At 42.2% G+C, this 16,009-nt stretch overlaps 1 protein-coding gene across 1 annotated transcript in view; it reads right to left on the reverse strand.

Moving 5' to 3' along the window:
* Positions 1-487: 487 nt before the first annotated feature.
* Positions 488-16,009, reverse strand: part of frem2a (FRAS1 related extracellular matrix 2a) — a 69,817-nt gene continuing 54,295 nt past the window's right edge. The window contains exons 12-24 of the mRNA XM_084374529.1: positions 14,922-15,052; positions 14,325-14,483; positions 12,546-12,849; positions 10,698-10,829; positions 9,997-10,328; positions 5,829-6,021; positions 5,610-5,735; positions 5,382-5,509; positions 5,156-5,290; positions 4,944-5,070; positions 4,292-4,479; positions 4,042-4,188; positions 488-3,528 (exon numbers count right to left, since the gene is read on the reverse strand). Coding sequence (XP_084230655.1) covers positions 2,980-3,528; positions 4,042-4,188; positions 4,292-4,479; positions 4,944-5,070; positions 5,156-5,290; positions 5,382-5,509; positions 5,610-5,735; positions 5,829-6,021; positions 9,997-10,328; positions 10,698-10,829; positions 12,546-12,849; positions 14,325-14,483; positions 14,922-15,052 — 2,651 coding nt within the window. The 3' untranslated portion in view covers positions 488-2,979. The remainder of the gene's footprint in view (positions 3,529-4,041; positions 4,189-4,291; positions 4,480-4,943; positions 5,071-5,155; positions 5,291-5,381; positions 5,510-5,609; positions 5,736-5,828; positions 6,022-9,996; positions 10,329-10,697; positions 10,830-12,545; positions 12,850-14,324; positions 14,484-14,921; positions 15,053-16,009) is intronic.

The raw sequence follows: 16,009 nt of genomic DNA on the forward strand, positions 1-16,009 counted from the left end.
AACCACACCAACTGATTATTATGATTTGCCAATGAATGTAAATCAAAAAATGTTATGCCTACAGCACATATAAAACAGATATGTAATACCTTAAATAAGCACACATTTTAAATGTAGGCAAATCATTCATAATAATCAGATGGTGAGATTATATCACAGATGTTTTTAACTTGTTTCAGACAAGTCAGGTCTCATGACCTCCAGGGCAAGTTTCATATCAATAACAAGGCTGACCATTAAAATGGAAATACTGGACCAAGTGCTTTCAACAGGCAACATATCAAATATTAAAGGTCTTTGTTTTGATGTGCAAAGCTTGCCCATTTCCTGTCTGTGCATTATTTATTTTTCATTTATCCAAGAATTTACCAGGTCAAAACATGAGATTAGGATGTTTTTGCTTTCCAGTTTCAAGCAAAGTCTGACTCAAATCCTCAAATCTCAACTCTAGAGCTCTGCATAAGTCAATCAACAACAACCATTAAGCAACAATATTTATTCTTAAATACATATACATAAAAACCCATTCATAAAAAGACACAAACTGAATATCAAGTTTGATTGTTTGTGCTAAAATTGTCATATACATGGGGATAACTGGCTGTGGGGTATACATTACATTGCATAGCTCGGATTGGCATGTGAGGGATGTGACTCAAAAAGTGCATTTGATGTCAGATATGGTGTTATTTTCAAATTCATCAGGGCCAAAAGAAAAAAAAAGCCCCAGCCTGGGTTTCAGCATCACATTCCTCGCTGAATCACACATCAGCTGATGTTCATTACATTAGCTAGCCCTGATAAATACTGGAAATAATAATACAGTGATGACTGACGACACCATATTAAGACAAATATTTAGGAACACTGATCTCAGCATGTTGTATATCCAAAGCAGAGTAAGACACAGGTTTAACAACACATGTAAACAAGAAATTTCACCAGTGATATCAACAAAATAACGAGACGGCAAGATTATATCCAATGCTTCGAACGTAACATTTCTCGTGGTGACATACTGATTTGTAAGCAGCTATTTTGTTTGCATCCTTTGTTCGAAAAACATGACTCAGAAGAACACTGAAATCCCACACAGCACTAGTGACAAATAAAGCTTACAGGAACATAATGTGAGAAGAATACGGGTCATTGGATCATTGGATGTGAGTACAGCATTTGCATGTTCACAGCACCACACTTATTAGCAGTGTAACACAGAAGTGAAAAGTGGCTCTGCAGAGATTCGCTTCAGTCAACAGTAGTAAATCGTGTTACAACACGCAGTCCATTCGCTGTAAAAGAAATAACTCCTGAGATGAGTGTCTTTATACACACGTACCTTAACCAGTGTTACTTAAAAAATGCATCATTTTGCTTTAAGTGTTACACAGAAATACACAGTGGAGCAACAACACTGCGAGGATGGATAGCGGTAAACATTGTGGTGATACATGACAATGTAAATAACTGAGATACAAAAATAGAAATAATATTAGAAAAAAAAACAAAAAAAAACAGTGGGAACAACCCAAACTCAGCAGCAACAGACATGCTCAATACATACAGGAAAACATTCCTCATCTTATGGGATACAGAATAAAGAAGAGTAGACACAGTGAATGAATAAAATGATGAGCCGGTACATAAATGTAAATTCTGACAGCAGTGGTGTTCATCTCCTGTACTCTGATAAGTGAGCTCTGAAGGTTGAATTCCCACATTAGAAACCAGTGGGGTTTACATTTTTCATTACACAATGTGAAATCCAGATTGACTGTCTCAGCAAGTATTCCCAGACAAAATTGCAGGCCTAAAGGCACGCTTCGTCTCACAATGAGTATTAATCTACCTAATGCGGCGCAGTCTTAAAGGTTCAGTGTGCAGGATTTAGTGGCATCTGGGGGTGTGTTTGCAGAATGCAACCAATTGATCGCCCCTTGTTTCACCCTTCCCTACGGTGGCTGCTAAAAAAAGGTGAAAAATGCTAAAGGTCCCCTCTAGAGCCAGTGTTTGGTTTGTCCATTCTGGGCTATTGTAGACACATGGCGGTGCAACTTTGTGGAAGAGGGCCTGCTCCCTCTGTCGATATAAAAGGCTCATTCTAAAGGAACAAAAGCACTTCAGTTCTTAGCTTTAGGTGATTTCACACTAAAGGAAAACATGTGAATGCCCCTAAATCCTGCCCTCTGGACCTTTAAATGTTTTGTAGGTTCAAGATTTATAAAAGGTCCAATATCAACCATTAAATCCCCAATATTTTCCTAAATGATATTATCAATGGATGGAAAGCAGGTGGTATTGGTGATTAAAATGGAAATGATTTTGCATCCATAATGAAATAAATTCTTGTAATATGTTGCACAATATGTGTGCAAAAATCTATTCAATCCTTTTCGAGCTGTAGCGCAGATGGTCTTGTTACTAATAATCTTTTTGGGAGACAGAACTTCAGAAACTTCAGTGAAGTTTTAGACTGACACTGGGGCAGGTCGATAACATCCGTGCGATTTTGTATGAACATTGACATCATCTCGTCACCTTTACCCGAGATACACCCACGCTACCCGAGATAAATCTAAGACTTGGCCTGTGTGACACTGGCTTTATGAGAAATATGCTCCTTGTGACTGGGACTGTCCTGAAGGGATAAAGCTGCTTCAGGCACTTGAACACCACAAAGCCAGTGTGAGAGAGAAAGGAAATACCACGTTACTAGCAGCACAAGGTGGAATGTTTAGTGGAGACAGCGCACAGGACTGTCGTGCTGTTTTCCTGTTGCAGTGACCAAGGTATGTAAATGATACGGTAGAAATCCCCCCCACTAACAAGCACACACACACTTAATAACGCATATGATCAATCTCAGATTTTTGGTGTTATGAAAGTAATTCAATACCAGTTTTAAAAAAAATGAAAAGTTTTACAAAAGCCCCCACATCTCCATCCCTTTGTCCATCTGTCCATCCACGCATCCATCGCTCAGACCTCTGAGCTGTTGTGGCAGTCTTGCATCCTCACCACCAACATGGGCTCTGTACTGACGGACCCTTTCACCACCTCCTGGACCCCCTCCCTCCATCCCTCCTTCCCATCCTTCTGTCTGGATCTCAGCACCAGGATAATGGTGACAATAATGAGGACAGTCAGCAGCAGCCCCACCAGCGCCCCCACAACAGTCACCAGACCCTCCTCTTCCTCCTCTGCGTTCAGCTCGCTTGGTTCCAGCCCATCGGTAAACAACTCATTCGACCCCCCGGCCCGGCGCTTGGTGCGGTCCAGAGCGATGTGCATGATATTGGTGCCGCGGTTGTTGTCTTCTCCGATATCCTCAGCGACCTGTGGGGCTTCATCGCCAGCCGACCTCCTGGAGCGATGACCTTTGCCGCTCGATGAGGTCAAGGCGAGCTCGTTGCCTGCGGCAACCAGGGAGTGGTACTCTAAGCTGCGCTTTCCGATGCCTCTGTTTGCATTCTCTTTGGAGCGGACCGTGTAAATGGTGTGAATGTACCACTCACGTCCTGCAGCAACCTGAGGAAAACACAAAATTATGAATATCTGTTCTCCAAATTGAGTAAATCTTGCAAAAAGAATACATTTTTGATAAGATGGACCTGAGGGCGCTAAACCGACTCATTAATAGACTTTGGATTCTTTGGAAACTGGAATTGACTGAATTTGTGTGATGATTAAAAATACAATAAGTAGTAATCAATCATCGAGGATTAAATAACATTAAAGCTTAATGTCTCTCTTCCATTTTGGTCCTCCAACACACAACAAAGGGCACAAAATAACATAAGATAATAACATAACATTGAAGCGAAACATGCAGCACTGTACATCCAATGATGGAGTGGCATGTTCCAAGGTATCTCCATATAGCTGTAAATCTGTTTGGATTTGCAACAGTAACCCACAATAACACAATAAAGCTTTCTGAAGTTCCATATATTCAATGACAGTTAGTTAGTTAGTTACTACTCTGCTGCTGGTTCACAATTAACAGTCATTGGCTCTGAGGAGCAGTTAGAGATAGAATACCTGGAACATGGCTGTAGAGTCCAACCTAAATCCATCAGACCCCGGCTGTCTGACGAGGGACAAGGCTGATGGATCGTCCACTGCCAGCGCAGCATTAAAACTGACATCACCAAACACGCGTGCCTGGGTCTCCGGCTGAGCCTTGTCCTGGTGAGGTGTGTTAGATTGAGGAGAATTAAGAAAAATGATTTTCTGTGTCGATTGTATTTACTGAAATCGCAGTTATCGTCAAAAACCTGAATTAACTCACAAGAATCTTGAATCTATAGAGCAATGACGGGGAGTCAGCCAGGCAGCCAAATTCAAACTTGGTGGGGTTGTACTTGGGGACATATCCATCAGCACCGGTGCACAGGAACACCTTCTCTATGCTACAGAAGAAAGAGTCTCCCAGGTTCTGCACAGGATCCACCATCACACGACCATAGATCGTATCACCTGGAATGAAGGGAGAAAACATTATATTCATAAATCCTAGAAGGACAGGGTATCTGGTAAATATAGAAAATATGTTAATGGAAATTAATTTAAAATGCCATGCCCATACTGGTGGTTTTCTATGTTTTAGCCAATGAACTACAAATCTGTATGTTGATACCATACCGTTGCTTTTCAATTTATTTTCTGCCTTCCATGTAGAAACAAGAAGTACCAAGTTCACGTCAATGTTTGCATATTTGTTGTCTGACCTACCACCTTTTGTTGGCCACCACAAGATTTTCAATGGCCCCTGGCAAGGGCTATATTTTTCGCAAGTTGACTTTCATATCGGCATGCTTTGCAATATCGACAGCAGTAATGTAGTTAAGGTGATAAAACCATCTACAACTCCTGGTATAGTCTTTTAAATCTTCTCTGTACACAGAATATAAAGTCTTTAAGTCTGGCAAGAGGGCACTTACCCTCAGAAAAGGAAATATCACTCTCCTGTCCGAAACCCATGGAGCCGTCAGAGAGCCATAAGCTCCTCTTGGACAGCAAGAACATCTGAGTGTTCAGACTGAACTCCACTGCAACAGGGTCGCTCACCTACAGAATACAATAAAGAAAAACATCCAGTAACAAAGAAACATGCTTCTACTGGATCTTAAGGGTCAAACAAAGATCGCCTTACTTGCTGGAATCTGATGTCCAGATCAAAGGTGACCGGTTCTCTGGGACTGCAAACAGGTGGAATGGTGTATTCCATATTCTGGGCTGTCGTACAGGGGATCAGCTTCACCGTGTAGGTCCCGGAGTAGTCCCTCACCTGAATGGAGCAGAAGTGACGGATACTCAAATGTCAGTCGAGCACACAGATGTACATATACAGATGTTTCAGTGTATGCGGTTATATTTACAGCAAAGTCAGAGGTGAAGGTCCACTGCTGGACTGGCTGGTTGTAGGTGGGCTCACTCCTCACTAAGGTGAGGTTGAAGGTCAGGCCGGGGTGGTCCACACTCATCACCATGGATGACATGGAGGTAGCTTGGTAACAGATGTTGAGAGAGCGAGAAGTTGATCACTTATATGTATACATGTCTTCAGTGTTGGTGATACTACTGAGGATTATTACAACTGATCTCACCAGCTCTTTTTATTCTGCCTCCAGAGTGAGACTCCACAAACAGGCCCCTGAAACGTGCCTTCGTGCGGAAGTTTACCACCAAACGTCCCTGTTCATTGATGCGCATGCTGGTCGGATACAAAGCACCTGAAAGACACACACACAAACACACTGGATTCAACACAAAGAGTTTTGATTTATTATTCATGTTCATTTCTCTCTTCTCTCTTGGGAACTTACCCTGGAGCTCGGCCTGAGGGGGGCTGCCGATGCCATCCGTCCACAGAATGGCAGTGTCGTACACGAAAGTGAGGCGCAGCTCTGACTGCAGGTCAAAGTGCTGCCAGCCGCCAGTTCCCACGGGGGAGTGGAACACATAAGACACATAAAGAGGCACACGCAGGGTCACGTAGGACTGGACCAGGTTGAGCACCTGTAAAGAAGGAAACTTTAGGCTCATTATGTACTTAGAAAGTAAAAGTCAGCATTGACAGGGTAAAATGTTCATTTATTTGATATCATGGTTGAAGCTGTAAGCTCAGTATGTAGAGCAACAACTGTGTTATCCTGTCAGATTAAGGGGTGACTGCAGGTCGATAAGCTATAATAAGTACTGAGAAGATGTACCACATGAACACACTGTTCTCCTCCACAAGGTGCCTGAACTCTTTCACTCCTACTCAGTGTTGTCAAAGATGAAGAGAAGTCTTCTCGTGTTGTACACGACAAACCACAGTGGGCAGTGATGTGGGCTTGTATTGTTCTCTTCTATCTTGATTTCAGTTTTTTTTGTTTTCGAAGTATTTAAAAAGTCGATTATTGGTGTTGACCATCCCTGAAGCACTGAAGTGTAATCTACAAAATATGCACACACCTTGATCTGGTAAGCTGACAAAAAAAACCAAAAACATTTTTGGTTCGCTTTTTCAAAACTTTTGACACAGTCAGCACAACGGAAGTCAGCGTGGTCGAAAGCGTGGATCAGTTTTCATTGTTTTCACACAAAATGTGTTCGACGACTACATCTTTTTGAGTTGTTGCTCAAAAAAAGTAATTACTTGTTACTTTTATAACAAAGTAATATATTACTTTATGTAATATGTAAGAGTACTTGTCACATTACATCGCTGCATCCCCTGAGATGCACTGACATGTAATTGCCAGTTAAGAATATAACCTAACGCTAACCTTACATACGCCCACAAATCAGCCATGTCACAACAAACTCGCTCATCACCAAACTATGGCTTTATACCAGACGAGTCCAGCATACTTGGTATGCTTATCACTAAAGCAGGTATTACACTTAATGAGGAGGAGTCCCTCAAAGAGTTTTCTCAGACAATCTGTTCCTCCTTGGAGTCAGCATAGGACAACCCGGCTGAGGAGCCTCTCTCTCTCTCCGCACTGGACTGTGTCACTGTGTTAAATTTCATGGTATTCAGGAGACGTCATGTAATTATTTTCCATCCACCCCTTATGCAGATAATTTAAGTAATGTAACAACTGTTTGATTAGAATAATAATAATAACAATAATACATCAATATCTAAAAAATAAAAACGCTTCAACTCCTAATTGGGACATAAAACACTGAGCGCCTTGAAGACCTCTATGAAAGATTTGTGTCAGGTGAGAAAATGAGGAAGGAAGAATACTGCACGTTTTAAAACCGTATGTGACGGTGTAGTGTTTCACTGGTCCACAGGATGGCGTCGCTTTTCCTTCCACCTTACTATCCATTCCTCAACATCACAGAGAAATGATTTTCCTCATGGAGGTGGAAAGTTTAAGACCTCCAGCCACATCATCAGACGTCCCTCTTGGATAAAATGAAAGCTGGATGTCTGACCATGTGTGAAGAGGATTGCCAGGGATGTATCAGGCATGTAAAAAGATTCTGTCACGGGTGTGTTGTAGAGAGAGCGTACGGTGTGATGTTGATGAGAACTCGTGGCCAAATGCAGAAGAAGAAGAAGGGTTGACAAGCATTATTCCTGAATCAGCAGCTATCCCAAAAAGATATGTAAAGAAACAGTACATACCAATATAAAGTAAATATGTGTAGTTTGTTTTGCATAACTGGGATTACTTTAGTTTCATTTTGTGCACTTGGAATGATTTTGCAAAAATTGCAAAAGAGAAAAAAATCTAATTGCAGAATTTCTGATGAGTTTCTGTGGCATGTCCTGTAAGATTGAGCAATCTAAGCAGTAAAGAAGGGCAATTCTTTTTGTTATACTGTAATCTTGGTTCATGATAAATGAATGAATGAATGAGTTACTGAATACATAAAATCATACATAAATAAATATATTTCAAAGACAATAATGATACATATTTTAATGCTACCTGCTGTTGCTGGTTTTATAGTCATCGTATGAATGACAGTGTTGCCGTTGCCAGACAAATGGTGATTGACTGGTTGATTCTGAGATGTGTATCCTGGATGAGAGATGAACTGCTGTGCTGAGCTGCATGTCAGTAAATAGAACTGGGTGAACAGTCTTTAAAAAAGTTAACTCAGCGTAGAGAAATGTGAGTACGCAACTGCACAAATCTTTCCATGTCATCTTGGATGTCTTTCCAGAAAGCAGCCACCAGGTGTCGCTGTTTGCCAACATTACTTCAACAGTTTTGTGCCAATACAAGTTCGACAAAGCCAAAGAGTTTGTCTTAAAAACAGATTGAAAAGGCACTGTGTTATCTCTGTTTTTGCTTGAAATGAAAACATCTGTCTTTTTTCATAATTATCAAACTGAATTCTGGCTAGGAGATTAACTGGCAAGAGAAACTAAGAAAAGCAATTTGGCAGAAGATGTTTTTTATCACTTGATTACACATATTGTACCATCCAAACTCATTTTCTAAAATAACACGAGTCTGGTGATATATATTTGCAAACAGAGAGAATCTCAACTCCTGCAATTCGCTGCACACAGCTGAAATCCACCCCATCCATCTCAGCGGCTGTGAGGTCTCAGTAGAGTAAGTTGTAGAAATTGCTGAATCAGCATCCAAATGAGAAATTAAATGACTGGTAGCTGCGACAAACACTCAGCCCTGGGGTTTGACAAAGCCATAATTTTACTACATAAAATAAACGTATACTGACTAGAAAAAAAGAGTAAAGATTGCAAATATTCACAGATTCAAACGATCATTGGTATTTTCAACTGAGTTTAGCCTCCAATTAGTGCATGTACTCTCCAGACAAAAAATAAAACTGTGATCATCTTGACATTGCAGTCAGAAGAATATTTTTTAACATTAAATATGGTCTTTTGTACTTCAGAGGTAGCTGAATTGTTTAATTCTTTCTGTGCTCTTTGATACGTGCACCCCGGTGCCACTGCACGGTTCTGACAGCTCCTTTTTTTCTTTTGGCAGCCCTTGTTAAAAAAAAAAAAAAAAAAAAGAAACTCGCCATAACCTACGTGACAGTGTGACAGTGATGTCCCCTAACGAAGTGGACTTGAGGTCTTGCGGATGACGGGCGTTATGTGCAACTGTGTGCAAGCCGTTCTCGCAGTGACCAGGGACAAGTAAATTAATCTCTTACTTCTTCTTCTTCTCCAACCCCATCGCTCTCATACACACACACACACTCAGCGGTCCGATCGTCAACAAGAAGCTCTCGGATCAAAGGCCGGAGGAACACAAAGGAGCAGCAGGACACGAGCAAAGAAGCAAGGGTCGGTCTCCTGATCCACAATAACAACAAGGAGCATGAGAATACAGCGGCTCTGTACAGTAGACAACACAAACAGCAATTTCAACATCAGCTGGAATGATGCAACAACAGCAAACAGCTACTGGCAGTTGTTAGTATCTAACTGACAGGCGGATATAACATTTAACAGCAAAGTCTGACTTCTCTGGTGAGCTCAACTGTCATACCACCAAGTCAGTTAAAGAAAAACTGAGAAACCTGCCTGATAGAGAACGAAGATTCCTGTTCCAAACCTTGACAGGATGTAGGTGTGCTCAAGATATCAAAGAATAAAAGTGACTCTTCCTTTCAGGATTTCACACGTTTCTTGTTAATCTAAGCTTTAATGCTCAACGTTGATAGCACCGGTGAGCACTGAGGGGCCGGCTGACAGGTTGGCAGTGCTTTTGTTTGACTGCGTACGTTTCCGCTTGCGTATGTGTGCACGCACACTAAAAGCTGTCAGTCACAGAGCCGGCAAACACACACACACAAACATGCGATGAATGAGACGTAAAACGCAAGCAAACAGACGCGGTGCCGTTCTGTCTGTGCGAGCCCCTCATTCAGAGGGCTGTAAATAGACTGGCGGACACACACACACACAGGCAAACAGATGTACATACAAACCCTTGATTGGAATTTATACGTTGTGGACATATGCAGACAGAAACACACAAAAAGGCACACACGCACCTGTCCATCAGTCCCTATAGTGCCTCCGCAGTCAGTGAGCAGCTCAGACATGTGGTAGTAGCTGGTGAACTCCCACAGACAGGCCTCCAGGTTCAGGTTCCTGTAGAAGCGCAATGTGCTGTTCCCCCGCAGAGAGCTGCTGAACTGATAGGGCGCCGTATCCCCCATGCTTTCGGGGCTGCGCGTGGAAGCGGTGATGAAGCTGTGACCTGTGGTGACCTCGTTGTAGTCGAGCAAGTTGGAGCAGCGGTGGTTCCCGACCCGAGTTCCGTCGGGACTGAGAGTCAGTTCAAAGTTCATGAGCGGACGAGTGGAGATCACCGGAAGCATGCCTGCAGGGCGAGAAGAAAACGATGTGATTCTGGCTGTGTCCGACTACCTTTGATACCGAGATGAATTATTATTTCAAAAACTTGGAGGAAAGAAACTGTTGAGCGGTAAAAAGAAAAGCAGGGGAGCAAGAGAAAAAAGGAAGAAGGAAACCTGGAGGAGACGAGGAGGAAGGAAACTGATTAAAAATCAAGCAGGGAATGTTAAGTAGGGGGGTTTGCTGGAGGGTTTCTAGCGGGGTTCGATGCGACGTGGCGAGATCTATATTCTGGCTGTCATGCTCCTGAGGATCCCCAGACGTGAATATTACACACACTACATTACACTTCACTTCATCTTTGGTACGAGCCCCGCTTCCAGCTCCTACCTACCATCTATGTGAGGCATGGTGACAGTCACTTTGATGAGGTTGGGGTGTTTCGGGTCTTCTGCTCCAGTGTAGCGTAGCTTGGCAGAGAAAGGCTCGGCTCCAACAGTCCCCATCTTACGTGGTTGACACATACCTTTATACGACAGAGAGATACTGAACTCAGGTACAGACTGGAGGGAAAAAGACACACTGAATGTCCACACAGTTGATTATAATTTAAGCAATCCACCTGAAGTTATACTGTAATACACCGTTAAATACATATTTCTCATGACTTCCCTGAACTATTACTGAGTGAGGTAGCGATATCCACATTTCTAAGAATACCTAGTGACCACCCTGAGAGAGTGTGTCTGGTGCATTCAAAATGTGTAGGTGGAGTGAGCGCGGTAGAAGTGATAACATGGCAACGGCAAACGACTGAGCTTTTACTTCTTCGTTTGAGAGTCTGACTCTTTCTTAATGTAATTAGCTTGTAGCGTCGTTTGATTATGAAATGAAAATGGTGTCTCTGCCTTTTCTTATAATGTTTTGAATTGCTAAATGGTCTACAAAGCTTTTGTTGGTCTTTCAGTCTGAGGGCCTGACACTAAATGTATCCTCAGTGGAGTGTAATTAAGTACATTTACTCAAGTACTGTAGTCAAAGCGTAACATCACCAATTTCACACATTAAAGTGTTTACAGGTCCTACTGCATATCTGAAAAAGTAGTATAAAGCCTATACTATAAAGCTGCATGTAATCTGATACATTGCCTCCAGTGATGTCACTCAGTGGCTAAATTGCATTGTGGGTAATGTAGGTAAATAAAAAATGTCATGTCTCTGGTTTTGCTGTCTCATTTTTGATCATTTGATCATTTTGATCTTTTTAAGTGTCCATATCGAGTCCAAAAGTGCAATGCTAGACAAGAAACTGCTTTCAAAACCTGGTGCCTACATTACACACAATGCAACTGGGTGTCATCACTGGAAGCAATTTATCAGATTACATGCAGCTTCCTCTGGAGCCACAAAAGGCTTTATACTACTTGTTTCACACATGCAGTCGCACTCCCCTGAACATGTGCCACACTGGAGTTACCCAATAAGTACAAATGGATGAGTTCTACTCAGTGGCTGATTGACAGTGAATCAGAAACAACTCATTAAGTACTTCATCATTACCTAATGATTCATTCATATAGTATCTCTCAGTCAGTCCTCATCTTTAACTTCTTTCTTCATGAGTTGTTCCTGAAAAACTGTGAATCCATTACTTTCCCTTTTTAATAATCATGACGGGGACGTCTGTACTGTAGTAACTAACAAAGGAGCTCTGGATCGGCCAAAGCCAGGGCTAGTTTCAGTAGATATCTCTGCTTACATATTGCACCTTTAATGCCTAATCCAAGTAAAAAGGATATTTATCACTGTTACACTTAAAGGGGGCAATTTTCTGCAGTGCTGTTTATAACACTTAATTACTTATATCAAGTAACATCTTGATTGCAGGTCTGTTACTTGTAATTGAGTATTTTTACATTGTGGCATTGTTGCAGGACCTGAATACTGAATACACCACTTTTTAATCACTGAATTCAGTGAAGTCTTACAGAGCTAATAGACAAAAAGGCTGCATCATCATTACTTGTTTTCCAGTGATTAATGTGTATTTTTCTTATAATGCTGTGCAGCTGTACCCTACAGTAGGTACTCTTCATTCAGAAGCACCATTCATGATGCTTGAAGAACAAAGCCCTTTTGTTTCTCATTGCTACAAGAGGCCAAAGCTCTGTTTAATTCCCCCCCAAGAAAACTGGCAACATATGACAGAAATGGCTGTTCATTCATTCATTGTTGTCCTCACCTTCCCCCTGGCTGACAGTGACAATGGGGCTGCTGAGCTCTAAACCCTCATCTCCGTTAGTATTAACAGCCCTGGCAGCACATTGGACCCTGGAGCCTGCCTGGAAGTAGACTGAGTCCAATGTGATCATCTTGGAGGATGTAAAGAAGGTGTCAAAGTCCACCTCCCTCATGGGACTGGTGACGCCATCGGGGCCAGCCGGGGCGCTGATGAGCCAGCGGTAGCGGGTCAAGGTATTGTTGATGTGCTCGCTGACACAGATAGAGCCCGTCTTGTCGTAGTCTGGGTATTTTGTGTTGCAAGCCTAGAGGATGGATAAGGAAAGAGAGCAGGAGTGGGTGGGTGGGCAGGACAGCAGAGAGATGGGAAAGATACAGCAGATGCCAGAGGACAAAAGGAGAGAGAGGAGCAGAATACAAAAACCACTCTGTGACTGTTGCCAAGGACATCCAGATGTTTCAGGGCGTCATGATTTCATATTTAAGATCTTCAAAATGCTTTTTTAGAATTACATAAACAGGGATCTCGGTTTGAGCTGCAAGCTTTTGACGGGTGTCCGTGAATATCCTTCTTATACCTGTTGACACTGTGTCTCCTGATGCAGCACTCGACACTTCAATTTTGAAAAGACTACTTCCTTTTGTTTGTTTCGGACACACACACACACACACACAGACAAACAAACAAACCACGCACAGCAGTCACCTGAGAAGCAAACGTCTCAACACATCACGAAAATCCATTTGAATGTCTCACCGAGCCTGTAGTGTTTCTTCTGTGTATGAAAGCATGAGGACTGTGGCCTACTAAACTGTGTCATATGTCTTTTAAGGACGGACCGGCTGACTCCGGAAGGACAGTTTAACTTTGGCAGAAGAAAAGGGATGGGTCCTGAGGGATTACAATGTGCCCTTCACTCCCAGAGGATGTGGGTCCTGATTAGGGCCTGCCTCCTCATTACAGAGAAATCCTACACATTTACCAGTGGTCTGTCGAGTGCACTGCTTTTGTACAGCGAGCAATTGAATTTCAAAGATATTTCCTGAGCCCCTTGAGTGCTTGGATATCATTTAAAAGGTATACTATTCATGATTTCCCTTAATTCCCTCTCTATCATCACTTTTGACCCACAAGAACTGTGTGGTGGTGTCTGTGTCTACAGAGACACTGCCCTATGCCTTATTCTCTTAGTATTTTACTATGTTGTTGTGTCCACATGTCGTGATGTATTTAACGTCCCCACAGTACATCTCTGTCTACAACGCTGCCTCCGCTTTTGACTTTCTCTTATCAGTGACATTATCCATGCCAGGATGCCTGGAAGTAATTTATGGATGTATCTATTTTGTACGTCGGGGGGCATAAAGGAGCCTTAAGTCGATTTTAGTCTACATTCTTTGCCTTTTCACTATCTGCGTGTTACCGCTTTCAGTCTAAGGTAAGGGGAAACAACAACAGCAACCTCCGAGCTAGTAACTGACATGCTGAAAATGACAAGTTATCCTGACCTTGTCGCTAACGGTACAAGCCAAAACAAGCTATCAGTTTTGACCTTTTCTTTTGCACAGATTTGGCCATTTCACTGCCATGGCTCGCCTCCCCACCTGCAAAACAAATTCCCTCATGCTCCACTATTTGCTCCACCCAAGACGACTGTGAGTGGTTTGAAGAAACACAGAGCGCTGGCAAGCCACCAAGCCAAAGCTTTGGTAAACGATGATGCGGGAATGAGACTCAGCAAGACAAATCCTGCATAGCGTGCCTTTAAGTTTGACTCACTGTGACACAGATGACGGGGTAGCCAGCTGGTGGGTGGAGATTATCTGTTGTCCTGGAGACGTCGTCGTAATGGAGCAGCGACACCACATGAGGCAGGGAGGGGAAGGTGACATCAGCCATGCTGTTGGTCTCCTCGATGTAAACGATCACTTTAGTTACCTGTTCCATAAAAGGAGGTTAGAAGACTAATGAGACGTGGCGGGAAAATGATTAAGGTGATCACAGAGCTGGATGTGTTTACAATCTCACAGTCAAGGCTCATTCTCGGCTTTCCTATTCACCCTTCGCTCTCATTTCTCTCACGCTGCCTCCTTTTCCTCTGCATGCTGTTTTGTTTTCATAGATAATCTATTATTTATTGAGAAATGTTTTCATCGCTTTTTCGGCTGCAACTACAGTAAAGTGCTGCTGTTCTCAGGGCCAAGACACCCTTGTAAAAGAGATCCCTGATCTCAGAGGGAATGACCTGGATAAATTTGGGTCAAATCAGAAATAAGAAAGCTTTTCATCTCATTATTTTTTCATCACGCTGACCTTCCATAAAAGGGATTTTCACGCGATTGCTGTGTGATGATGAGACATGAACACATTCCTGACCTGAGTTTCAGCCACCATGTTTTCATCAGGCTTCAGGTGGAGGGTAAAGGCTTCCCTCATCTCTCTGACACCGTCAAAGAGCACCTCCACCTCCACCACATGCTCCTTATCCCCCTGTTTGAACTCAATGTCTGGACACACAAACACACACGTGGGGAAAAGGTGACTACATGTTTATACAACACACAATACACCTTTAAAGAGATCATCATTAGAACAAGTGCAATGCATTGATGATTGATGAACTTTTGTCAGGTGAAATAAAAAATAAAGTTTCCCTCTTTTTTGCTGAATTGAGCTTCCACAAAGAAATGAAAAAAGCCTCACAGGTTCGCACAAATCATGTTTTATTGCTTCAGAGGAATATATCACTTAGCTAAAAAGCATTGCAGGTTTCCATTTGCATAGTGTTAAAGGTGGCTTTATCTCCTTGCGAGATAAGTAACAGAGCTTTGCATTGGAAATGTGCTGCGCTGAGAAAATATTGGGCAAAAAATGAGAAATTCAACGCTGTGTGATTCAAAACTGCTGGGAAATTGCCACTATTTGAACGGTGGGTGGGCAGGTATGATTTGAATAGACTGAAAGTATTCACATAAATATTTCAAGCCTTGATGAAGCCAAGAAAGGTTCACTGCCCTGAAAGCTGGGTGGATAGAGAGGAAGATTTCACCCTGCTGACAAAGCATGAAAAATACTGAAATTCAATTAAAAATTACATGACCCTCCACTGGACTATTGCAAAAAATACCTTTCCCCATTTGGGATGAAATTAGAAATCAATGACCCTCGCCCAAATAAATCCCCATGCCTGCTTTCATTAATTTCACATTCCTATGGGGAGCCTTGTTTTAAAACCTCTCTTGTTAGCTGACACAAATGCTTAACAGGAATATATCAGGGGATATCTGCAGGCCAGTAATAGAGTAGAGGTAATGTGTCATGTGGAGTGTTTGACCACAAGTGGTGCTGTTTTATGAGGAAGGACATGAATTTAACATTTTTAAGCAACACTTTTTAACTTTTTCACCTTAAAATAACAGCTTGAAAATCATTTTGATGGTACAGTGTCTTGTTATAGAGTGAAG

The sequence above is a fragment of the Pagrus pagrus genome (assembly GCF_965226575.1).
Source record: "Pagrus pagrus genome assembly, chromosome: 14".
NCBI lineage: Eukaryota > Metazoa > Chordata > Actinopteri > Spariformes > Sparidae > Pagrus > Pagrus pagrus.